The following is a 26,370-nucleotide window of genomic DNA, read 5'->3' on the forward strand; positions in this document are numbered from 1 at the left end:
AAAGCTGAACAGTCTTTCCTTTATGGTCTTCATTGGTTGGAGTCCTTGGATGAGCAGGAATGCCCCAATCTTCGTTTGAAGATACACCAGGTTAAAATCCTTCCGGATGACACCCGGAAACTTAAGAGCATCCATGAAACCAACCAAGATCACCGATTTCTTCAAGATATAAATTCCGTATCCGTTTTGTGATAAAGGAAGCGTAAAATATTTTACCGATTTATGTGATAATGTACATTTTGTATTTTTTATTTTCTCAGTAATGTTCGATTGTACATAAAAAAATATTCTATATGCATTCAATTCCTGTGTTTATTTCTTGTTTAAAAAAAAAGGAAAGAAAATAACTTGACCGCTTCGTCATCAACCCCAACAATCCAAGATGGCGGACGTACATGTCCACGTGTTTTGGCTCTGGTTTGTATGTAATATAAAATATTTTTCACTGCATCAGTATAGCGCTGTATCATTTATAACGCCCGAGTCGCTTTGGACCCCACCGGTGGGCGTTATATCGATTTTCCACTTTTTTTTTTTTTTTTTTTGTAGACCTTGGTCGAGGCTCGTATGAGAGCGAACACACAACTCACAGCAAGGAGGCATGAGACAAGAGGGGCGGGAGTGGAAGGGACAAAACAGTGGGGAACAGACACATTAGGTGAACTGTGGAAGGGAGAGGGATGGGGATGGGACGGGGAACATGGCGAAGAGAAGATGGACATTACAGGGACTTTCAGGAAGGAAAGCAGGGGAATTGAAGGAAGTGGGCTTGGGTGGATTATCGGGTGTAGAAAAGATCGAGGATTTGGATGGGGGAAGATAAGAGGTGGTGGTGAACAGCTGTTTTGAAAGCCTGGAGGGAAGAATGGGAAAGAATAAAGTGAGGAAGTTTATTCCAAAGGCGGGAAAAAAGAGGAATGAAAGAGTGAAGATGAGCAGTGATTCGTGATTTTGGTAGTTTTACCAGAAGGGGGTTGTTGGCGGACCTTGAGCGCCCTGTGGAAATGTGGTGGGGACAAATCACAGAGAGAGCAGGGGGGCAAGGCTGGAGAGGAGTCGATAGAAGACAGAAAGACCACCGACCAACCTGCGGTGATTGAGTGAGAGGCCCAAAGACTCAGCTTCATTGCGGGAGATGCCGATGATCTTAAATGCCCTGGTTTCGACAGCGTGAAGCCGAGAAAGGTGGGAGGCAGGAGCACCAGCCCAGAGGGGAGAGCAGTACTCCATCAGGCTACGGACAAAAATATACTGTACATATATATATATATATTTATATATGTATATATATATATATATATATGTATATATATATATATATATATATATATATATATATATATATATATATATATATATATATATATATATATATATATATATATATATATATATATATATATATATATATATATATATATATATATATATATATATATATATATATATATATATATATATATATATATATATATATATATATATATATATATATATATATATATGTATGTATGTATATATATATATATATGTATATATATATATATATATATATATATATATATATATATATATATATATATATATATATGTATATATATATCCTGGAGGTATGCACTCTCACCTCTAAGCTCTCTTGCCGAGGTTTGATTCTCGACATCACTATAAATTGTCATCCTGGTGTTTCACAGTGGTGATGTTGGTTTAATGGTTATGGTGGTGGGCTCGGGATTGTTATGAGATGTGTGTTGGTCTGGAACTGTGAACCTGAATCGCACTAAGTTCCTTGACTTTGCAAGAAGTCATGGACTCCGGGTGGCCGGTTCATGGTTTCAGCGCCCACAAGCTCATCGCTGGACTTGGTATTCCAACGCTGGTGGTGTGGCAAAGTAGATTGACCATGTCCTCGTTGATGGTCGCTGGAGGATGATCCAGAACTGCAGGGTCTACTGGAGTGCTCAGTTCCTCAATACTGACCACCAGCTTGTTGTAGCAACTCTTAAGTTGCACCTTAAATCCAGCAGAATGGTACCATCGCAGCCTACGCTCGATGTTGGCAAGCTCAAGGATGATAGGGTAGCTGAGATGTTTGCAAACAGGCTGAGTGGAGATTTGGAGGGTCTGGGTGCTTTGAAAGATCCTGAAGAGTTGTGGAGTGCCTTCAAGACCACTGTCCTTGATGTTGCCTGTGGATGTCTTGGAACTCACCATTGGGCAAAGAAGAATTTTGTCTCTCAATGGACACTGGATACCATTGACCAGAGTTACAGAGCCAGGCTGAATGGCAGAGCTGAGCTGTTCAGGGATCTGAGGCGTAAAACTGTACGAGTGCTAAGGGTGGACAAGGAGGCCTATGTGTGAGGAATCTGTGAGGGGGTAGAGCATCACCTGTGGTCAAGTGATTGTCGTCCTGCTTACAGGGGAATTCACGCATTGCGCTCATCCAAGCCCATTCCTCGATGTACTGCAGGTAGAGCAGAGGGTGGTGGGCTCTTGACAGAGAGGCCTGCTGGGCCGGTTACTTTGAGCGGTTGTACAATGCTGATCCACCAGCTGTCGAGTTGGATGTCAGGGGTGTTACAATAACTGTTGCTGATCCTCCAATCAACTGTGGTCCACTTTCGTTTGTGAAAACAGAGGCTGCGGTAAACCGGTTGAAATGGGGTAAAGCTCCAGGGATCTGTGGCATCTATGCTGAGCCTCTCAAGGCTGGAAGAAATGCTGTACTCATGTTGTTGCATGCAGTTCTGTGCTCTGCCTGGAACACTTGCATCATCCCAACTGACTGGAAGAGGGGCCTTGTTGTCCCTCTCAGGAAAGAGAAGGGTGATCGTCAAGACTGCACCAACTACCGAGGGGTGACGCTGCTCTCAGTGCCGGGCAAGGTCTTTGCTCGGATAATACTTGATAGGGTTCGCCACCATCTGCTTGAGCACCAGCATCCAGAGCAGTCAGGCTTTACACCAAAGAGGTCAACGATTGACCGTATCCTTGCACTTCGTGTCCTCACCGAACGCAGATGAGAGTTTCGGCAGGGGCTGCTTGCAGCTTATGTGGATATCTGTAAAGCATTTGATTCAGTGAATCAGGATGTCTTCTGGAGGATTCTTGATCTTCGTGGGGTGCCACCAAAACTGATCGATCTGACATCTGAACTCTACTCTGGTACTGAGAGTGCTGTGAGATGTGGTGGTACCATCTCCGACTTATTTCCTGTTGTTGCTGGAGTTCGTCAGGGGTATGTACTGGCCCCCACACTTTCAGCACTTGGGTGGACTGGATTCTTGGGAGGATGTCGGAGAGATCAAGCTGTGGTGCATGATTTGGGAATGTCGAGATCTCTGACCTTGATTTCGCAGATAATGCAGTCATCTTTGCGGAGACTTTAGATATCCTTTTGGGGGCCCTAGAGCTGTTGAATGAGGAGTCGGAGCCACTGGGATTATGGTTTCCTGGGTCAAAACTAAGATCCAGGCTTGCAATGACATATTGGATGCTGCTGTCCTGTCTGTGCTTGTTTGTGGTGAGGATGTTGAAGTCGTGGAGAGATTCACTTACCTTGGCAGTGATATTCACGTCTCTGCTGGCTGCGAGTCAGAGGTCAATAGACGTCTGGGGAGTCATGGATTCACTGGATAATGGGGTGTGTCGCTGCCGGTACCTGTGCGGGAGGATGAATGTCCGAGTCTTCAGGTCCTTTGTGCTTCCATTCTTGCTCTATCGATGTGAGACTTGGACTCTGACAAGGGTTCTGAGATGGAGACTTCATTCCTTTGGTATCAGGTCTCTTCGGAGAATCCTTGGCTATCACTGGTCGGACTTTGTGTCGAACGAGGGGTTGCTGCGAGAGACTCAAATGAGATTTGTTACCTGCATAGTCCGTGAGCGTTAGCTGCTGCTGTAAGGACATGTAGTTCATTTGCTTGACGCTGATCCTGCTCACCAGATTTTCTCAGCGAGGGAGTCTCGTGAGTGGAGGAGGCCAATGGGCCGACCACATGCCTCGTGGTTGCAGCAGGTCGATCGGCATCTCAAGGAGATGGGGATGGGCCAGGCATCTGCCTGGGGGATGGCCAGACGGAGGCCCTGTAGTACCGGCGGAAAGTGGACGCAGCGACGCCCTGCTCTGGCGCATGCTCCCCTACCTGACCTGACCTGACCTGGTGTTTCACAGGTCGGGTGTTTCATCAGTGTGTGGCTGCCTCATTGACTTTTATTTAATCACTTTGACAAAACTCAACTGCCATTTTGAGCCTGCATTGCTGCCTCAGTTGTGTCGGGTACCAGTTTCTTTGGAATAGCGAGTATGTGCATACGGAATTCTACCTTGTGGGAGGAAAAGTATACACATTTGAGGTCCACAAAAGATGGAATTAAAAGGTCAGTAACAACATACGAGGGCATTTGGGGAACATATCAAGGAGTACGATAGTACTCCATATGTTGGGATGGCACTGGAAAGAAATTGCCTCATTTTACTCTCTCACAGAATATGGCCGTGCTCGGTTTGTGAAGATGGTATAGTGTTTCGTTCCAGATTATAGTCACCGATCGGAGAGTCGTACCTGCAGCAATGATCGTTTTCCGAAGAAATCAAGTGTTAAGCAATGGTGGATTGAACAGATAATGTGATGTATCGATTTTATTCTCGTAGCAAAACAAATTTAAAATCCATGCGAAAAGTTGACATCGCTGAAGTTGTGAACTCACCCGTTCATTCTGTGTACTGCAGGGTGTTCCAAAAAGACCTGGCAAACTTTGGTTGTTCATATATTTCATTCCATAAAAATGATATGATGATTCCCTTTGTTTTATATGATACAGAAACTGATAAGGTTTTTCTAAATTTTCAGGTCTGGTGGTTTATTGTGAAATGAAATGGCGACTCCACTGGAGAAAGCTCAGTGCATCGAATGGTTCATCGAGACGAGATCTGACACGCAAGTTCAGCATAATTTCCGTACAAGGTGCGGAAGGAATCTGCCATTGTGCACTGGTATCAGAGTAGCACAAGAGGTTTAAGGAGACTCGAAGTTGTCAGAAACAGAAAAGTACCAGTCGACCAAGCACAAGTGCAGCAGATGTTGAACGACTGTGCAAATCATTTCAAAAAAGTCCCAGAAAATCAATCCGATGTGCATTCAGAGAACTGGGACAACCAACCACCACTGTACACAGGATTTTGCATAAAAGACTGAAGCATTATGCCTTCTATAAGGTGAAGATTCTGCTGGAACTCCAACCAAATGGCGGACCCAAATGTCAGGTGTTTGCCTTGGAAATGCACAGTTGCATGGAGGATGACAAAGATTTCCTGAAAAACGTCATGTCCACAGACAAAGTTTGCTTTCATATATCTGGGAAGGTCAAGCGACACAATGTGAGGATCTATGGCTCTGAAAACCCCCATGTGGTCATTGAATACATATGTGACAGTCTAAAGGTCAATGTGTGGTGTGGCCTTCTCCATGACTGCTTGGTGGGTCAGTTTATCTTTGCAGAGGATACAGTGACCTCAAAAATTTACATGAACATGTTGGAAGGATTCGCCTTCCCACAGATTGAAGACCTGCAACCCAATATCATTTTTCAACAGGACAGCACTCCCCCTTATTGGGCCTTAGTCGTTCAAGCCGTCCTGAATGAAAACGTTATATGTCGCTGGTTTTCCAACCACCTGGCCCCCACAATCACCAGACATACCCCTCTTGATTGTTTTCCTGTAGGTTGTCTTGATCACAGCTGCATGCGCACTGGTGGACGCAAACATGCTGAGCTGAACATGGCAAGAACTTGTGTACCATCTTTATGTCCTGTGCATGACCAAAGGAGCTCATATTGAAGTGTATTGATGGTGTGAACAAAGCTTTATGAGTTTCTGTATCATATATACAAAAGGATATCTTTGTATTATTTCTGGTACTAAATATATGAGAAACCAAAGTTGTCCAGGTCTTTTTGGAACACCCTGTATTCAGCCAAGGTAATCTCCGCTATGCATTTGAAAATAAATATATATATACCGTGGAGTGAGGGTTTCCTTAATTGTATTTCTACCTGGGCATACAGACAGCCAACCAAGCACCAGGGTTGTATTCAGTTACCAATCAGCTCGCTCATGCTTGCCAAGCCAGCCATTCCTTATCAACGCTTTCCAATGGAGTGCTTGCTTGAGTGCTTCAAACATTTGATGAGTGATCTACAAGAAACTTGATAACTCAACACACCACATTTCAGGGGTTTATAGCTGCCAGGTAATTCTTCTCTTCTGAGTCTTTGAGATTGGTTGTTCAAATCCCGTACGCGTCATATCAAAGACTTTTAAAATGGTACATGCTGCTTCCTTGCTTGATACTCAGCATTTGAAAGGATAGTGCACAAACAATGCTAGGAAGGCAATAGCAAACCACCGAGTATAACTGTATAACCCTTGCGAAGAAACTTATCTGGCAGTACCAACGCTCTGTCGAGTAGAGTAAATCAAATCAATGTACCTGGCAGGAGATGCTTATTCAATTACACTCAATTTAATACTCATACTGTAACTACTGTAACTACCATTTTGATACACACGAAACATTGTTGGAGACATGCTCATGCATTCAATTTACAGTTCACTTCACCGACATTTCTGGCTAAATTATCTTCGTCAAAATAAGTTAACATTCGGCTCTTTCAGTAACGTACAGGTCGTGGACAAAAAAATGGAAACAGCTGGGTAAATGAGAGACACAAAGTATGTTGAAAGCAATGGCTTCCACACAGATGTGGCCCATGTCTTAATGAAGCAATTAACATCCCAGCATGTTCAGGGTCATGTATAAAAATGCTACACAGGCCTGGTTGCCAATAATTATGGCTTGCATAACTGCAAGAGGCGACCTCATTGACTTTGTAAGAGGGGTAATAGTTGGAGCGCATCTGGCAGGAGCTTCAGTGACAAAGACAGCTCAACTTACTGATGCTTCATGAGCAACGATGTCCAAGGTGATGTCGGCATGGGACTCCAAGGGAGAGACATCATCAGCAAAGGGCAATGGTAGGTGGAAGCGCATGTTCCGGGATCGTGATATCTGTGCATTAATTTGAAGTGCAATGCAAAGCAGTTGATCATCTGCAGGTCAATTGACTGTAAATTTCAACCTTGGGCAAAAGCAGCCAGTTTCATCAAAAACGATCCACCGAGAATTCTACCGAGCAGGATACCATAGTCGGGTTGCAGTGCACAAACCACTCATCACTCCTGGCAATGCATGTTTGTGAGTCTAGTGGTGCAAAGAGCACAGGCAATGGATTACCGAGTAGTGGTGAAATGTGATATAGTCAGATGAATCGTGCTTTACCAAGTTCTCGACAAACGTACAAGTGCATGTGTGGCGCCAACCTAAAGAACTCTACAACCCTGAGTGCTTGGTTCCAACAGTGAAGGGTTCTAGTGGTTCTGTAATGTTGTCGAGCAGATTTTCCTGGCATGGTTTGAGTGCAGTCATTCCAATAGAAGGCAAGGTCAATGCCAAACACTAATTAATGGTACAGAGTGATCGTCTTCACCCAATGTTGCAGCATTTCTTGTGGTTGCCTTGTGGGTGCATGTGTGGTCTCCCAATGCTTTGATGAGCATGACACTGATGTTATCCATATGTCATGGCCTTGTCGGTTACGAGATCTGAACTCAGTCAAGTATTTATGAGATATTCTGGAATGACGCTTGAGACAGCGTTTTCCACCTGCATCAAACAGGTGTGAGTTTATTGACTTTCTCGTGGAAGAATGGTGCCGCATCCCTCCTGCAGAATTCCAGCCACTGGGGGACTATGCCATGGTGCATACAGGCTGTACTGGCCGTATGTGGTGGCCCAACGCCCTATAAAGTGACTTTACATTGTTTATTCAATTGCATTTCAATGTCTGCCGTAAAGTCTATGTTGTGGATTGCAAGGCCTTGTAATATATGACAAAATGTGTAATTTAAAATGGGAAAAGGGTCCAGAACGGTCAACCGATGCTCTCATTGAGGTTAACAGGGGGGTTCATACTGTACCAGTCATTGAAAAGTCCATTCCAAATTCACCTTTCCATATACCGTATGCATACCATTGTTCAAGCAAATTGTGCAGTACCTCCTCCATCTATCTATAATTCCAACAATCTCTGTGTGTGTGTGTCTCTCTGTCTGTCTGCGACTGCCGTTTCTCAACGACCGTCGGTCCGATCTCATTGAAAGTTGCCAGGAATATTGCCGGTGACCCGCGGACGTGCCTTTTCAAGGTTTGGTATCAATCTTACGAGCGGTTCCCAAGTTACAGCCATTTATCTGTCAACCAATGACAATACACGGTGCTATGACGTCACGAATGACGTCACAATTCATGTTTATTTTTTTTGCACGATTGACGTCACAATTCTTCTTCTTCTTCGTTTGGTATGATGTCACAATCGACGCTGGGGACTTGAGTATGTGCCTTTTCAAGATTTGATATCGTTCTTCATCCGTTTCAGCTGTTTCCCAAGTGTTTCCCAAGGTTTGAAAGCTGTTTTTTCCCAAGGTTTGAATTAATTGTTCAAATTGTTAATCCCAAGGTTTGAATTTTCCCAAGGGAAAGAGCTGTTTCCCAAGGGTTTGAAAGCTGTTTTTTCCCAAGGTTTGAATTAATTGTTGTGCTTGGTAGACATTTGTGAATACATTTACAGAGAGAGGGGTGAGAGAGGGGGGGAGAGAGAGGGGGTGAGAGAGAGGGGGCATCACAATTCAAGAGAGCAGGAGAGAGGAGGGGCGAGAGAGAGAGGGACGGGAGAGGGAGGGTGAGAGTGGGGGCGAGTGAGAGGGGCGAGAGAGGAGGGGCGAGACTCGGGGGAGAGACGGGGGGGCAAGTGAGGGGAGAGAGAGGGGGCGAGAGAGAGGGGCGTCACAATTCTTCTTCGTTTGATATGACGTCCCAATTGACGCTGGGGACCTGAGTATGTTTCCCAGGTGTTTCCCAAGTTATGGCCATTTATGATACGGTTGGTTTGATCTAATTAAAACAATTCCCCAATCCAGTCGTCGTTTACGAGAGCGAAGGAACGAAGCTGCACATACTGGCACGCACCTACGGGAACGCACCTACGGGCACGCACCTACGGGCACGCACTAGTCTTAAATAGATGTGATAATGTCACACCTTTTTTTCATGAGGCATCTATTTATTTTGTGTACACAGGAGAGGGAAGGGTGAAGAGGGAAGAGATTGGAAGTATCCCTTTATGGTGTGTTCAGGTATGTATAGGTAGGGAGTAAATTAAGGAAAATATGAGAATGCAGGATGGTAGGAGAAAGAAAGGTGATGCACAGAGTTTTGGAGAGAAGGGAGTGAAGATTTGGGAGGACATAGGAGTATGGCCAGGGATGGAATAAATTGAAGGGAAGAAGCAGCGAAAGGAGAGAGGGTAAATAAACATTCTGCCATGTTGGCATACAAAACAAATGGATGACTCCAAAAGTGAAGGACAATAGGGCTGCAGAATGTCTGAGGGGAGGCAGAAGGGCTGGGAATATTAAACAGGATATTAAGGGAACTAGAGAAGGGACTTGCATGAGATATTTTGTTGAGGGGGGGTGGGGTGAGGTCGGGGGTTCCCCATGTAATCTCCCCTCAAAATAATTTACTGGATGATGTCGTCATTGGCATCCAGATCGGGAACAATAGTTTTAATCAAGTCAGAATTTTTTTTTTAATGAAAAAACATGTTGGGATGAAATATCCAAAAACAAGCAAACAAGGGAGGAAGGAATGACAAGATATGAATGACACTACAATACAACACCATGTGGTACAACATTTTATGGATTGACATCTCGACATCTTTTCACATTGTGGGATAGTTTGATGATCGAGCTGGAGCGACAGGATGAGACTTTGTTTTGTCACACTTGTCTTTCCTGGATGCTGTGGAGTTCAAAGCTTTGATATCTGTAACCAGAAGCTTTATGCACAAGGCCTCATTGCAGTCAGTTTGGTGGCTTCTCAGTTTTCCACTGCCTCATTTTTTGATTTTGCTCCTTTTTTGCTCTTTCAGACTCCTGCCCCGACAGGATGCACTCTTTTTACAGTTGCCCTCCTAGTTAACACTTATCAATTTAACCTTACTGCTTACCTTCATTCTCTTATTGTCCAACAGGGTAGTGTATAGGTCACACATTTACCTTCTTGCTGTCAAGTTTTGGTTCAATTCTCCTCCCAACTATAAACTGTCAGATTTGTGCTTTGCAGCGAGTATGGGACATCATTAAGTGTGCCATTTCTTGGATGGATGTTAATCTTGGGACCTCTCTGCTCGCATTAATTGGTGGACATTAAAGGTGGACTTAACTTATGGTGTGTTTTGATGAAAGGTAAGATCATTTATCGAGAATCCCCTCCCATGGATTATCCAGTACTATATTTCCCATGGATAGTCGATCTTATGTATGAAGTTTTGCATAAGTCTGTTAAGTGGTTCTGGAGGAGAAGATTTTTTTTTACCATTTTATATTCAATCCAATGTGGCCACCAGACCACGTGACCGATGTCATCCTTACTATAATTCACGGACCGGTGTTTGTGTGTTTGTCGCGCTGCTCCTACAATTCTGGGCTAATTACATCCAGACTTGTTACAGAGGATCAGCATGACCACAATTAATGTATCGGAGTGTTTTTATCTTTGCCGGTAGTCTTGGGGGAGTGAGGGGGAGGGAAGTAAATTCTCGATGGAAATGTGTCTTGTGTCACACCACCTCCTGGTGGGAGAGGGTATTACAAGTCTCCACAATACACAGTGCAGTATTTCTGTCCCCACATTTTCCAGTGCAGTGAGATGCTTTGAATTATCAGCAGCAGGTATGTTTTTGCTTCATGCACGTAATCAGGGTTTTTCTTTTTTTTGCATACACAGAGTTGTCAGTTGCCTATACACCGCCCAAATAAAGGTATGTGTCAGAAGAACGTGTTGCATGTTTGGATCAAGATCGCCCATCGGGCAGGTCCTCTGCTCGTAAACTTAATTATTCACTCATGTCGGGTCGTAGATCAAACATATGAAGTTTCAGATTTTTCGGATAAGGATTTCAATTCAACCAATTGTGGCTGGAAAACCACTTCACCGATGATGTCATCATTATCACCCGACAGAGACATAACAGAAGTATATAGGCACCATGATTTTTATAGAATTTATTTGACATTTGAGGTACATTTGATCCATTTTTAGCTCGCCTGTTCGAAGAACAGAGAGCGATCGCGATACCCCCGGCATGAGCGTGAGCGTGAAAATGTTAAAGTTTTTGGTGCAAGTTATTTTTTCCTTTCTAATGTTTTTATCTACCACCCTATTTTTTATACGCCCGATATATATATATATATATATATATATATATATATATATATATATATATATATATATATATATATATATATATATATATATATATATATATATATATATATTGGGGGCGTATTATGTGATACCGGTCGTCCTTCTGTCCGTCCATCTGTCTGTCTGTCCGTCCGCTCTTGTTACTGATTACAATATACAAATACATATATTGCTTTAAAATTATTTGGATCAGACTTCACTGCAATGCTTTATAAAAAAAAATTAATTATTAGACGAGTCTTTTAAAAATGATAAATGTATTAACAGGCGAGCATTGGGTGGCTTTGGCACCAACTCTGGTAATACACTAGTATTTTGCAGATTTCAATGCTTTTACTCTTTCAGATGTAGAACTAATGAGTTCTGAAATTTTTTCTTGTGGGATTTATGCCCAGGCTTCACACAAAAGGTTTAGCAATTCTGCCCGTGATGTTGATTTCCTGGACATTTTCCACACAACACGATCCAATATGGCCCAGAGGTGTTGAATGGGATTCATGTCAGGAGACTGACTTGGCCAATGAAGTCTCTTGATCCCATTTCCGTCCAGCCATTCTTTGGTCTTTTTAGCAGTGTGGCATGGAGCTTCATCTTCCATGAACAAAGTGTTGTTTTTTTGACCATCTGACCAGTGGAGAAGACAGGAGGAAGTCCTTCCTCAAGCATATAAATGTACGAGGTCCATCTAAAAAGTAACGGGACTGAGCCTGCTGTCTGGTCTGAGTCATCACGCTATGAGTCGTGAGCAGAGAGCCAATCTGAATTTTCTTGCCAAGCTTGGCAAAACACCTTCCGAATCCTTCGCAATGCTGCAGCAAGTCCACGGGGGAAGAAACGATGTCACATACACGTGCATTTGAATGGCACAAGAGGTTCAAAGAGGGACGAGAGGAGGTTGAAGATGATCCATGGCCTGGAAGACCTTCAACGAGCAGAACGGTGGACAACATCGAGTGTGTGAAGCAGATGGTGCGTGCAGATCATCGACTCACTGTGCGGATGATTGCTGAGGAACTTTCCATCAACAAGGACACTGTCTGCAGCATCATCACTGAAAATCTCGAAATACACAAGGTGTGCACAAAGATGGTCCCCATGCTGTTGTCTGAGGACCAGAAACAGCAAAGAGTCACTGTCTGTCAAGACATTATTGAGCGCCTCGAAAACGATCCAGACCTGCTCGGGAGAGTCATTACTGGCGATGAAACATGGATATTCGAATATGATCCCGAGACCAAACGGCAGAGTTGTCAGTGGAAAAGTCTGGCATCACCAAGATCAAAGAAAGCACGGATGTCGAAGTCGAAGGTCAAGGTGATGCTCATCGCGTTTTTTGACATCAAGGGCATCGTCCACTTCGAGTTTCTACCACAGGGTCAAACAGTGAATCAATATGTGTACAAGGAGATCCTCCGGCGCCTCATGAGATCAGGCCGGGACAAGAGGAGGGATCTGTGGGAGAACAATGCTTGGGTGCTCCACCATGACAACACCCCTGCTCACAATGCCCTGAGCATCCGACAGTCTCTGGCGGAGAGGAACGTGCCAACTCTGGAGCAACCCCCGTATTTGCCAGACTTGGCCCCTTGTGATTTTTTCATATTCCTAAAGCTCAAGGGGGTGATCAAGTGGACCCGATTTCCTGATGTGGAGGCCATAAAAAGAGCCGTGATGACGGAGCTCCGGAGGATTCCAGAAGAAGCCTTCCGGGGGTGCATCGAAACATTGAAGAAGAGGATGGACAAGTGTGTGAGACTGGAGGGATACTATTTTGAAGGGGACAAGCTGTGATTTCAATATATATTTTTGGAATAAAATTTCTGTGAAGTCAGTCCCATTACTATTTAGATGGACCTCGTATATCGTAGAGTTTACGTTGCCAACACACTCCACAAGCTCTGACTGACCAGCACTCCAGATTGCTCCCCACACCATCACTGAAAAACCACCATGTTTAACAGTTGGCTGCAATCGGTTCAAAGAGAACTCTTGACTGGGAAGTCTCCAGACCAATACGTGTCCACTTTCAGAAAATTGAGTAAATTGGGAATCATCTGAAAAAAAATTACAGTTTGCCAAAGCTCCAATGGTCTGGTGGCCATCCCATCAGCCCACTTCTTTCTCCTTTGAATGCTGGCTGGTCGAAGAAGAGGTTTTCTCCAAGCTGCTCTCCCATAGTAGCCCAGTTGATGAAGGTACCACATGGCAGTTCGTGAGCTAACTTGGACCTCCTCGGCAACATCTGCTGCCTTGCAATGGGGAGTTTTCTCAATGGACCACTTGACAGCTCGAAGGCGTCTTTCTGAAGGCCCAGATCAAACAGAACGGGAAGCTGTGGATTCTTTGCCTTCGCTGGTGAATTACACAATCACCTGATTGACCATAGAAAGTGAAATGCCAAGGTTCTGAGCTATCTGACGCTGGCTTACTACACCTTCCGATTGGCCAACAATTCGTCCTCTTTGAAAATCACAAAGGTCATGTGCTCCCTGGGTTTGAGGCATAGTTAATTGATATACACGACCCATGAACTCGTTTCTGCAAATAAATAGTTGAGTATTAGTACAAATCACTGAGTAAAACTTGCTTTATACAGATGAAATGAATGAATTTAAGGTTTCTATTTACTTCTGTCATGTCTCTGGATATACCTCATTGAAAGTTGATGAGATGCCAACTTAAATTTTTTTGTTGTTGAACGGTTTCAGAGAAAAAGATGACATATGCCAAAGTATTCATTGAAGCTGACATGTGCCAAGTTTATGTGACATCTCGCATTGTCATCTGACATCTCGCTTTGTCATCCGACATCTCGCTTTGTCATCTGACATCTCGCTTTGTCATCTGACATCTTGCTGTGTCATCCGACATTCTGCTTTGTGATCTGACCTTCTGCTTTGTCATCCGACCTTCTGCTTTGTCATCTGACATTCTGCTTAGTCATCCATTGTTCTGCTTTGTCATCCGACATCTTGCTTTGTCATCCGACATCTTGCTTTGTCATCCGACATTCTGCTTTGTCATCCGACATTCTGCTTTGTCATCTGACCTGCTTTGTCATCCGACCTTCTGCTTTTTCATCTGATGTTCTGCTTAGTCATCCAATGTTCTGCTTTGTCATCCGACATTCTGCTTTGTCATCGGACATCTTGCTTTGTCATCCGACATCTTGCTTTGTCATCCGACATCTTACTTTGTCATCCGACATCTTGCTTTGTCATCCAACATCTTGCTTTGTCATCCGACATCTTGCTTTCTCATCTGACATCTTGCTTTGTCATTCGACATCCTACTTTGCCATGTGACATCCTGCTTTGTCATCCGACGTTCTGCTTTGTCATCCGACATTCTGCTTTGTCATCCGACATCTTGCTTTGTCATCCAACGTTTTGCTTTGTCATCCGACATTCTGCTTTGTCATCCGACGTCTTGCTTTGTCATCCGACATCTTGCTTTGTCATCTGACATCTCGCTTTGTCATCTGACATCTCGCTTTGTCATCTGACATCTCGCTTTGTCATCCAACATTTTGCTTTGTCATCCAACCTTTTGCTTTGTCATCCAACATTTTGCTTTGTCATCTGACATCTTGCTTTGTCATTCGACATCCGACTTTGCCATGTGACGTCCCGCTTTGTCATCCGACATTCTGCTTTGTCATCCGACATTCTGCTTTGTTATCTGACGTCCTGCTTTGTCATCCGACATCTTTTTTGTCATCCGACATTCTGCTTTGTTATCTGACATTCTGCTTTGTCATCCGACGTCTTGCTATGTCATCCGACATCTTGCTTTGTCATTTGACATCCTACTTTGCCATGTGACGTCTTGCTTTGTCATCTGATGTCTTTCTTTGTCATCTGACGTCTTTCTTTGTCATCCGACATCTTGCTTTGTCATTCGACATCTGACTTTGCCATGTGACGTCCTGCTTTGTCATCTGACATTCTGCTTTGTCATCCGACATTCTGCTTTGTTATCTGACGTCCTGCTTTGTCATCCGACATCTTTTTTTGTCATCCGACGTCCTGCTTTGTCATCTGATATTCTGCTTTGTCATCTGATATCTTGCTTTGTCATCCAACATTCTGCTTTGTCATCTGAGCTTTTGCTTTGTCATCTGACATTCTGCTTTGTCATCCGATGTTCTGCTTTGTCATCTGACATTCTGCTTTGTCATCCGACATTTTGCTTTGTCATCCGACATCTTTCTTTGTCATTCGACATCCTACTTTGCCATGTGACGTCCTGCTTTGTCATCCGACATTCTGCTTTGTTATCTGACGTCCTGCTTTGTCATCCGATATCTTTTTTTGTCATCCAACTTCCTGCTTTGTCATCGGATATTCTTCTTTGTCATCTGACATCTCACTTTGTCATCCGACATCTCGCCTTGTCATCTGGCATTCTGCTTTGTCATCCGACTTCTCACTGTCATTCGACATCTCGCTTTGTCATCCGACATCTCGCTTTGCCATCCGACATCTCGCTTTGTCATCCGACATCTCGCTTTGTCATCCGACGTTCTGCTTTGTCATCCGACGTTCTGCTTTGTCATCCGACGTTCTGCTTTGTCATCCGACGTTCTGCTTTGTCATCCGACGTTCTGCTTTGTGATCCGACGTCTTGCTTTGTCATCCGACGTCTTGCTTTGTCATCCGATGTCGTGCTTTGTCATCCGACGTCTTGCTTTGTCATCCGACATCTTGCTTTGTCATTCGACGTCCGACTTTGCCATGTGACATCCTACTTTGTCATCCGATATTCTGGTTTGTCATCCTACATTCTGCTTTGTCATCCTACATTCTGCTTTGTCATCCTACATTCTGCTTTGTTATCCGACATCTTGCTTTGTCATCCGACATCTTGCTTTATCATCCGACATCTTGCTTTTTCATTCGACATCCTACTTTGCCATGTGACATCCTGCTTTGTCATCCGGCGTTCTGCTTTGTCATCTGACATTCTGCTTTGTCATCCGACGTCTTGCTTTGTCATGCGACATCTTGCTTTGTCATCCGACGTCTTGCTTTGTCATTCGACGTCCTACTTTGTCATCTGACATTCTGCTTTGTCATCCGACATTCTGCTTTGTCATCTGATATCTTGCTTTGTCATCCGACATCCTGCTTTGTCATCTGATATTCTGCTTTGTCATCTGATATCTTGCTTTGTCATCCAACATTTTGCTTTGTCATCCGACATTTTGATCTGTCATCTGACATCTTGATCTGTCATCCCACGTCCTGCTTTGTCATCCAACTTCTTGTTTTGTCATCCCATGTCTTGTGCTCTCCGCGGAATGCTGCTATGTCATCCGATGTTTTGTTTTGTTATCCCATGTCTTGCTTTGTCATCCCACGTCCCGTTTTGTCATCATACGCCCTGCTTTGTATCCATCTATTCCCCACCTAATTACTGTCAGTATGTTCACTTTCTATCCTCTATTGCTGTGCCATTCCATAGGCTTCGACTCGAGATACAAAAAAAAGGTTGAACACAGAAGTGGACAGGAGAATGTTCCCTGACATGATCCAGACTTGCAGCAAAAGTGATGTCAAGGCCAACAAAGGCATTCTAATCCATCTTGAGAAATACTGTTGAAATAAAAAAGCGAATAATCAAATTATGATATTGCCAAATACATACACTTTAACCAAAAAAAAACAAAGTCCTTGGTCTTGCAAAGTCATTGACAAAGCCATCCACTTTCATCTCGACCGAAGTATGCTTCTCTACTTTTTTTTTATTTTTATCAAAATAGTATGAAAAGAAATTCGAGCATGATGACAATGCATGCACTTTTGCCTGAAGGCTGAAGTGCATGGTAAAGCCTGTCCAAACAATACACATGCACTTTGACCCCAAGGCCAGAATGAATGACAAAAAGCCGATTTTTCTGCCTTCAGCCTTCATCAGCACGACAAAGTCAACTTTCAAAATGTAAGGTTTCTGGCTTGGCCTGTCAAACTCCTCCGACTCAAAAAAAAAAAATCCAAAACATTGCAAGAAGGTTTTAGCTTTCTTTTAACAAACGTTTTATTTGCACAACCGAAATCATCAATGATGTCAGATTGAATTTACCAATCAATGAAGGAGAACCAAACAGCAGAAGTCTTGAGTTCAGCAATTCTAACTGTTGCTTTCCCTCGAACCATTAAGTAATAAAATGTCGACAACAGGACGAAACTAAGTTTTAAGATGCGACAAGAGTACGTGGGTGTTATATATATATATATATATATATATATATATATATATATATATATATATATATATATATATATATATATATATATATATATATATATATATATATATATATATATATATATATAAAACAAACCAAGGAAAGATTGGCATAATGCTTAGAGGAAGATGGTATGAATGGGGCTTTTAGGAGATGCTTGCTTTATTTTCACACAAAGCACTGAACAGCCATTCCCTATTGATTGCCAAGAGGCCTGAGGCCGAGCTTTTCATTCCCACTAAAGCTGCATCCCTCCTCCACTCCCCCCCACTCCCCAAACACATCCACTCCTCCTCCCTTCCCATTTTGCCTTTCTCACTCTCCCTCCATGTCCCTGCAAGTTGTCTCTCTCTCTCTCTCTCTCTCTCTCTCTCTCTCTCTCTCTCTCTCTCTCTCTCTCTCTGTCTCTCTGTCTCTCTCTCTCTGTCTGTCTCTGTCTCTGTCTCTGTCTCTGTCTCTGTCTCTGTCTCTGTCTCTGTCTCTGTCTCTGTCTCTGTCTCTGTCTCTGTCTCTGTCTCTGTCTCTGTCTCTCTCTGTCTCTGTCTCTGTCTCTGTCTCTGTCTCTGTCTCTGTCTCTGTCTCTGTCTCTGTCTCTGTCTCTGTCTCTGTCTCTCTCTCTCTCTCTCTCTCTCTCTCTCTCTCTCTGTCTCTGTCTCTGTCTCTGTCTCTGTCTCTGTCTCTGTCTCTGTCTCTCTGTCTCTGTCTCTCTCTCTGTCTCTCTGTCTCTCTCTCTCTGTCTCTCTCTCTCTCTCTCTCTCTGTCTCTCTCTCTCTCTCTCTCTCTCTCTCTCTCTCTCTCTCTCTCCTTTACTTCTCCATCATTTGTTTTCTGTAGATCATTGTGCTTTCTCCTTTCAAGCTCCTTTCAATCCTTCACAGCATCTCAAAGTTGCATCCTCTGTCTGGTCCAAACTTTGAGCAAAGGCTACAGTCTGGTTTCAGTTGTGTCATGATCAACTGGAATACGTAAATACACTTTACATGCGTGTGTTCTTAAGAACGTTTTCTTAGCTCCCCTTTCAAAAAAATAAATGTTAAAGAAGAAACCACCTCATCTTTTGTCTCTCTCTCTGCCTTGAGGAAAGCCACTGCACTAACATTCCGAGGTTGTATCGGGATTAGATGATGATTTTATGATCAAGCTTTGTAGCTCAAGGTCCCTCTTTGCCTGGATTATAAATGGACAGGCCGAGTTTTCTTTTTCTATTTAATGGCCTGAGTGGATACAGTGAAGCCGTGTTTGTAATTAGGTCAGAAGGGGTGGGTTAAGGGTGAGTGAGGAAAATGCAGAACACGTGCACCAGAACAAGCAGAGCGTTTACATCCTGGATTATTTTAATGGCTGCAGTTCTCATAATGGCAGAAGTGCATCATATTGCAGAAAAATGCTGCTTTTGGAAGATGGTGTGGTCTTCCAGGTATCAACATGAAGGAGGATCAGGTAAAAAATGAGAATGAATAAACTGCAGGCAAATCCTCTGTTTATGACTCCACACTCTGCCGGAACATTGTCCAGATAGTCAGGCAGCAGCCTCTTCCTTCTCTGCAGATATTGGTAGAATCACGAGCTGGTCAAACACTTGGCATACTGTATGTCTTTCAATCCAGACAAATTTCACGCTCCCCCAATCTCTCTCTGAAAGGACCATCTGGTTAACCCTATCTACTTTCTTAACACTCCTCTTGAGGAGGTTCAGTGATTTAAACTACTGGGTCTCACTATCAGCCATGATCTTTCTTAGGTAAACCACATTTCTAAGTTGGCCTCCAAATCAAGTCACCGACTCGGCATCCTCCGCCGTATAAAGTTTTTCCTTGGCACACCTGAACTCTTATCCACCTATAAGGCTTTCATCCGCAGTTTGATAGAATACTGCTTTTCTCTCTGGACTGGTCTCCCTGCCTCACACTTTGCTCAGCTTGACGCCCGCCATGGAAACCGAGGCCTTCAAGATCAGTGGAATCTCCTGCGATGAAGTTGAGTCGACCAGCCTATCACTTCGCAATTGCAGACCGGTTGGTAGTCTCTTTGTCTTCTACCGCCTCCTTTTTGGTCTTGCTCTCTCTCTCTGCTCTTTCCATACTTTGTCTCCCCCACTTCCCCACTTGTATCCTTCAAGGTGCACACAGTCCACCAGTAACCCATTTCTGGTGTAACTCCCAAATTCTGGAATCAGTGCTCAGCTCCACTCATTCTTTCCTCTTTTTTTTCCCCCCACCTTTGGAACCAACTTCCTCCGTCTCTTCAATCTCATCCTTCCGCCCAGGGCTTCAAGACAGCTGTTTACCCCCATTATCAACCATGATCTTTTCTATCCCCAGCACCTCCCACTACCTTTCCCAAGTCCACATCTTTTCAAGCTTCCAATTTTTCCTTCCTGAGAGTTTGTGACTCTGTTCATATTGTTTACCCTGACTTGTTAAGGTGGCTGACTTGAGATCCTAGGGTCCTGAGTTCGAGCCCCGTTTGCTGCTGAATTAACACCAGGTGGGATTGACTTAGCCTGTCATCCTTCCGAGGTCGGCAAAATGAGTACCAGTGTACTGGTAATAGGGACACCACATCAGTGGCAGAGCTGCACCCCTAGCCAATGATCCAGCCAGTAGCCATAAGGCTGCACGAGAGAGCGAGAGAGAGAGAGAGAGAGAGAGAGAGAGAGAGAGAGAGAGAGAGAGAGAGAGAGAGAGAGAGAGATATATGGTGGATGCTTGAGATCCTATGGTGTTCTTCTTGAAGTATATGCGAGTCACAAATTCCTGCCCTGACTGACTGCTGGGAAGACAATGGCAAACTACCAAGCATAACCCTTGCAATGAAATCGCTTCGGCAGCACCAATGCTCTGGAAAGAGAATGATACAGCTCATAATCATGATCTATATCCTCGTGTAATAACAATTCTTTGTGAAAAAGAACAAACAACAAAAGTGCAAACTCATCTGTACACATTTGGTAGCTCTTGCCCAAGTGCATTCGGCTCTAGCAGTGAAAAACGGAAAATGTCTCCTGTGTTTTCCTGGTGTTGGCTTTGCAGTTAAGGTGGCTGGCTTGGGACCTAATGGTCCTGAGTTTGAGCTCCAGTTTACTGTTGAATTCACACCAGGTGGGGTTGACTTAGGCTGTCATCCTTCTGAGGTTGGTGGAATGAGTACCAGTGTACTGGGGTCTGCTTGGTGTTGGCTAAATGGTTAGGGATCCTAGGGTCCTGAGTTAAACTCCTGAGTTCAACCTTGGGCCCTGAGACTGCTTTGGCAGCACCAATCCTCTGTACAGAGTATGGTCCCAATGGATGGATGGTACTGGGGTAATAATCATTTGGGGTAACCTGTGTTGGAGTGATGACCTGTCCAGGACTGTAGGTGTTTCACATCTCTGCAAAAGCATCTTGATATGGAAGATCTGCACCAGAGAGGATGCTATTCTCCCCACAGCAATATATAGTTCTGAACGACTCCCCCTTTTCTTATGATATCAACATCAGACACCCCGTGCCTCCATCAATCATTCGATAATGCATAGATAAGCAAACTTTCGGAATTGCAGAACCTTTTTCGGGTTTTTATTTGACTATTTTCGGAACTTGGCTCAAAAAGCCAAAAATATCAAGATTTACAAACTCTATGACACTGGCATCACATAAAAAATACTTATTCCCCATGAGGAGTACTTGCCATGTGCCAAGTTTCAATTTTTTCCATGGAGTGGTTTCGGAGATGCAGAGGTCCAAAGTTTTTCCTTTTTTCCAACATGGCTGCCACACCACGTGGCATATGACGTCATAATTATCATTAAAACATTCCACATGAGTAGTCACACCTATGGTGAAAATTTCATGTCAATCAGATAAGCGGTTGAAGAAAAAGAAGAGAAAATTTGCACGGACAGATGTACAGACTTGCGTACGTACGGATGGACAACCCAAAAACATGCCTCCAGTGACTTCATTAGCAGAGGTAATAACAATTCATCTTCATAAAAAGAGTAATAATCGCCCAGAGAGGAACAGAATAGGAAAGAATCGGAGTGTGCACAAGAGATCATGGTTGTACATTGGTGAGCACATACTTGTAGGTAGTGTTGGGCATTGTATCTGAAAGACTGGAGTGAAGAAGATGAGAAAAGACACATGGATCCAACTCCACTCTTGGGAGAATAAGGGAACTTTAATGCAGGACAGCCAGCTTGGTCTATGGGAGGGTGAGCAGTTGAGTGTTTCTTTTGGAATGTAACAACCTGGCATAGCTAAAGGAGGGCAGAGGTCGGAGAGGGGGCACTAGGAGCAAGGCCAGATGTAATTTTGCATAAAATAAAGAACATGAACAAGCAGGAATTTGCTATCAGTGACAGATAGCCCTTGGGAATACACCTCCTTTCTTGAGATTTCATTATTGTGGATGGCCTTGTTTTGACCACCTCAATAGGAGCAAGGTAGACATCAGGAGCACCAACCAATATTCCATGGAACTTCAAATGAAAGCCGTGCACTTGTCCATGATGAAATCAGTGGAGCTCAGTAATGCTTAGCTTTACAAAGAATACCCAGATGACGACTGATTTTTGATGCTAGCTTGGCGATGCTTCCTCCTTCGAAAGTTTCTGGTAGATAGTGAGATGAAGGAGTTTCACAGATTTCATCTTTTCCAGTGGCTGTCGAATAAAGTGGTTTGGATAGCTTGATTGCTGATCCTTGTGGAGACACAGTCTGAGAACATGTGACTTGCTGGCATTGAATGTCATGTTCCAAGTCGTTGAACAACAGCTTATGTTTTCCAGGTCTGATGAAAGGAATTCAGCAGCAGCTGGCCTTTTACAAGACTCTTCCTTTCTCACTCAATGAAGCCAACTTTATAAAGCTCCAACCCTTCGTTGAGTGTTTTTTTTTTATGCACGCACAGAAAATTTTGTTCTGAAGTGTTCCTGGCACAATGGATTACGAGGATAGCGAAAAATAAGGGGAGGGAGAAGGCCATTCGGCCCATCATGCCTGCACCACACCACTTCCATATTTAATTAATCCATCAATATCCCTTCCCTTCATATGCAGCCTTTTGGCTGCTACACTGGTCCTCATTTCACCAACCTCGGAAGGATGACAGGCTGAGTCAACCTCCTGGTGTTAATTCAGCGTACAAAAGGGCTTGAACTCAGGACCCTAGGATCTCAAGCTAACACCAGGTTATATGGATGTATACATATTAATGCCCATTGTTGCCCATCTGTTGTAAAGAGATGGGAAAAGTCCAAAAATGTGTGAAACAAAATGATTCTTCCTTATTTTATCACCAAAACGTCTCGGACAAAGTCCTTTTGTCTTCCAAATAATTGACTACGGAAACCCAGTAATTCCATTGCAATCGGAGAAAAACCTCGTACCTCGTCCAATTCAAAATTATCATCTTGGTTAATCACATTATTATCCTATTGAAACTATCATTGAATATCCATTAAACATAAATGTTTAGCTTGAGTATGACTTTGTTCACTTATATTTGCATGAGTTTCAAAGTTTCTCTTCATCAGAAATGCCAAAAATAACTCAATCTACATCTACCACCCAATTCCCCCTCTTGTTTTTTTTTTAAATTACATGGTGAGAAGATGCTGACCGTGCCCAAAAACATGGCATGGATGATTTCATCGCTGCAAACCCGTGCCAGTTTGATCACGCCAGCCTGTTTGAGACGCTTCAGCATCTGACGCTGGAGATCCGAATGCAGGACAATGTCGCCTCACTGGTGAGGGCTTTATGCGAAAGGAGAAAAGCAAGTGTCATAAATTCTATACGAGTGACTGGTATTGTGTTCTGTGCATTGTTATCACTGGTATGCCATGGACTCGACGTGGAACAAATGGTTTATTAATCGTATATAAGATCTTCTAATGTTTGTTGAAGCTCGACACTAATTGTAATTGCAGAGTCAAGTAAACATAAGTATGACAAGTGTTATTGTTGAAGTCATCTTTCAAAATCTGTGGAAAGATCGTGAGTGTTGGGGGAATCTGTGGCTGCTTCTGGATGTGTTGCCAAATCGCAATATTGAGTAGTTTCTTAGACCATCTAGGTTTTCTGGAATCTAGATTATAGTATTTACATCTAGTTTCTAGAAGGTCTTTCCAAAATGTTCGTGAGCTGAGTATATCGGCAGCAAAGCAAAGCACAATGGGGAAAGGGGGGCAGCAGAGAGAAGAGCCAGTCACCTTTTGCTCTGTGCAGTGCTGCATCAGTGTATTCGAGTATCACTTTGTGTTTTATCATTTCGATCAACTCAAGTTTGGACAATAGCCCAGCTGTTGGTTGGATATCAATAGCATAAAGAACCTTGATTTTGGGACAGGAAGAATGAAAAAGGAACCTACATCAGCCTCTGTTCAGAACGTTTGGCACTAAGCGTATTGTATAAACATTTTGGCTTCTTTTCTTCATTAGAAACACAGATTTAGACTAACATGTAAAATACAAAAATTTCAATGATGGAGGTTGTGAAAATCCATCATTCGGTTTCATGTCAAAGTTGCATCATTCTCACTCAAATTAGGAAAAATGAAGCACCAGATGACAATCTTTTTATGGTTTTTCTTTACTTCTCATTGACTGCCTCTGCCTTTGCGTCTCCATAATCTACACTTTAACCTCGACCTTTGTTGGTTTAGCTTTTCTACTCGTCTCACCTTGTGCATTAGATTCATCTTTTCGTTACTTTCAATTTTCTTTATCTCTTTATAAATGTACAGAAACTTCTAGCCGAATCACTAAAAACATTTACAAAGAAAATCACTGCTCGGATCAAAAATATAACAATTGAATGAATGGCTGTAAAACAACAGGAAAAACTTTGAAATGACTTAAAACATCCGGATTGGGGGGTCTTCTGCACGTGCGGTGAAATCTGAGCTCCTCGTTTTCAACCTCATTGAGCTGAGTTTTCCGAACCGGATTTGTCGTGTTTTTGTTGCTTGTTGTCTTTGTTGTAACCCATGCAATATTTCATGTTAATTCATTCATTGTTTGCGCCATTAGTTGTGTTCATTTCATATTGTCAAGGCCTGAGCGGCCTTCCCTCGCATAGAAAGTGTATCATGCTATCTGCTTTTATCCTGGGTATATTCCTGGGTATCTTGCTTCTATTTCCTCAACACTATCCGATTTCCTCTCCTCACTTCAAAAAGCAAAACAAACAATTTCCATCTGCTTCTGGTTCTACATCACCCCACTTTTCTCCAATCTGAATCTACATTAAATATAAACGCTTCTTCTTAAAAGAAAAAAAAAATCATTTTAAGAATGCATTTCAACCTTTGTATCCACTTCATAAATGCAACAAGGGTTCTTCTTCTCCACCATGAGATATCTCTTTTCCTTATTTTTCTTCAAAAGGATTATTTTTCTGTGCTGTTTGCATGATCTGTGCCTGATACGCACACATGGTCCACCATCAACCCCCCTTCTGCTTAAACTACTTAAATCCAGGATCTATGTTCACCTCCATTCATTTGTTCCTCTTTTTTTAACCCACCTGTGGAACCCACTTCCACATTCTCTTTAATCTCATTCTTCCCTCCAGGTCTTCAAGACAGCTGTTCACCACCATCTCAGATCGTCCCCAATCCAAAACCATGATCTTTTATGCCCTTGTTAACCCACCATTCCCCCCGCCCCACCCCACACAATCCCTTCTCCATCCAAATTTCCAGTTTTCCTTCCTGAGAGTTTCCTTCTGTATCCATCTTGTCTGCTGCATGCATCCTCTCCTGCTCCTCATTCCAACCCACACCCATTGTTTGTCTGTCTCCCTCTATCTTGGCCTTCAAATCTGCTGTTGCTGTTTCCTCCTCCTCTCTGCTGTTCCTTTCGTCCCGTTGCATCAAGATCCTTTCAGTGTACTTATACTCGCTCTTCCACGAGCCTCGACTATTTATACAAAAAATAGAAGCAAGAAAAGGATGGCAGCCCCTCTGAACATTTGCTTGATAATCCATGAGCACAAAGGAGGTGAAAAGCCTTTTCCTACACTGTCAGAACCAACTTGTCCTTGAACACAATCAGACATTGTCAATTCGAGAAAGCGTGCACGACATGGTGCTCTTTCTATCTTTCTGTCTCAATCTTTCTGTATCTCTCTATCTATCTATCTATATCTATCTGTAATTCTCACTGGTTTGATTCCACCATTTCGAAAGGACCAGTTTTTAAATATTTTTGTCCATGTTTTTGTTGTTGTTGGAGCTATCTCTTCTATTGTGGAGCATTTTGTTTCCTCAACCAAAATACTGCATATTCTGGTCGTCTGACAATTACATCCCATGGCCATTGGCTTTTATGCGACTATCTTTTCATAAAGCTCCTCCAAGAGCTTCCAGTAACTCTATGATGATGTTGAAGAAACTGACACAAAACGAAAACAACAAAATGAAAAACAAAAAATACGTTAAAAAAATAAATAAATTGAGCCACGATGAAAATGTGGATCACGCTGTTGCAGAGGAATGCATTGGAGAGACACCTCCACAGGACATTTCCACCATTGGCCCCTGTACACCAAATATACTGCTTGTCCATTGATCCAGTTTTCCCTTTTGCTTTGTTTCTGCATATCCCATTGTTGGAGAAATCTGCTCAAAGGAACAAGATGAATCTGGATCAATAAACAGGTAGTTTTGAATACTATTTTGTGCTTTTATTTTTTCTTTCCACAGTCCTTCAGTGCATTTCACTGCATGAGTTCTCAGAA

The 26,370-nt window shown here is 43.1% G+C and overlaps 1 protein-coding gene across 4 annotated transcripts in view; it reads left to right on the forward strand.

Annotated features, from left to right (window-relative positions):
* CADPS (calcium dependent secretion activator) overlaps positions 1–26,370 on the forward strand; it is a 330,035-nt gene that overhangs the window by 196,501 nt on the left and 107,164 nt on the right. For all 4 annotated transcript variants that reach the window (XM_085863821.1, XM_085863819.1, XM_085863822.1 and 1 more), the window contains exon 13: positions 23,240–23,376. In XM_085863821.1, coding sequence (XP_085719947.1) covers positions 23,240–23,376 — 137 coding nt within the window. The remainder of the gene's footprint in view (positions 1–23,239; positions 23,377–26,370) is intronic.

The sequence above is a fragment of the Eptatretus burgeri genome, chromosome 18 (assembly GCF_056783735.1).
Source record: "Eptatretus burgeri isolate ZD-2024b chromosome 18, Ebu_testis_v1, whole genome shotgun sequence".
Lineage (NCBI taxonomy): Eukaryota > Metazoa > Chordata > Myxini > Myxiniformes > Myxinidae > Eptatretus > Eptatretus burgeri.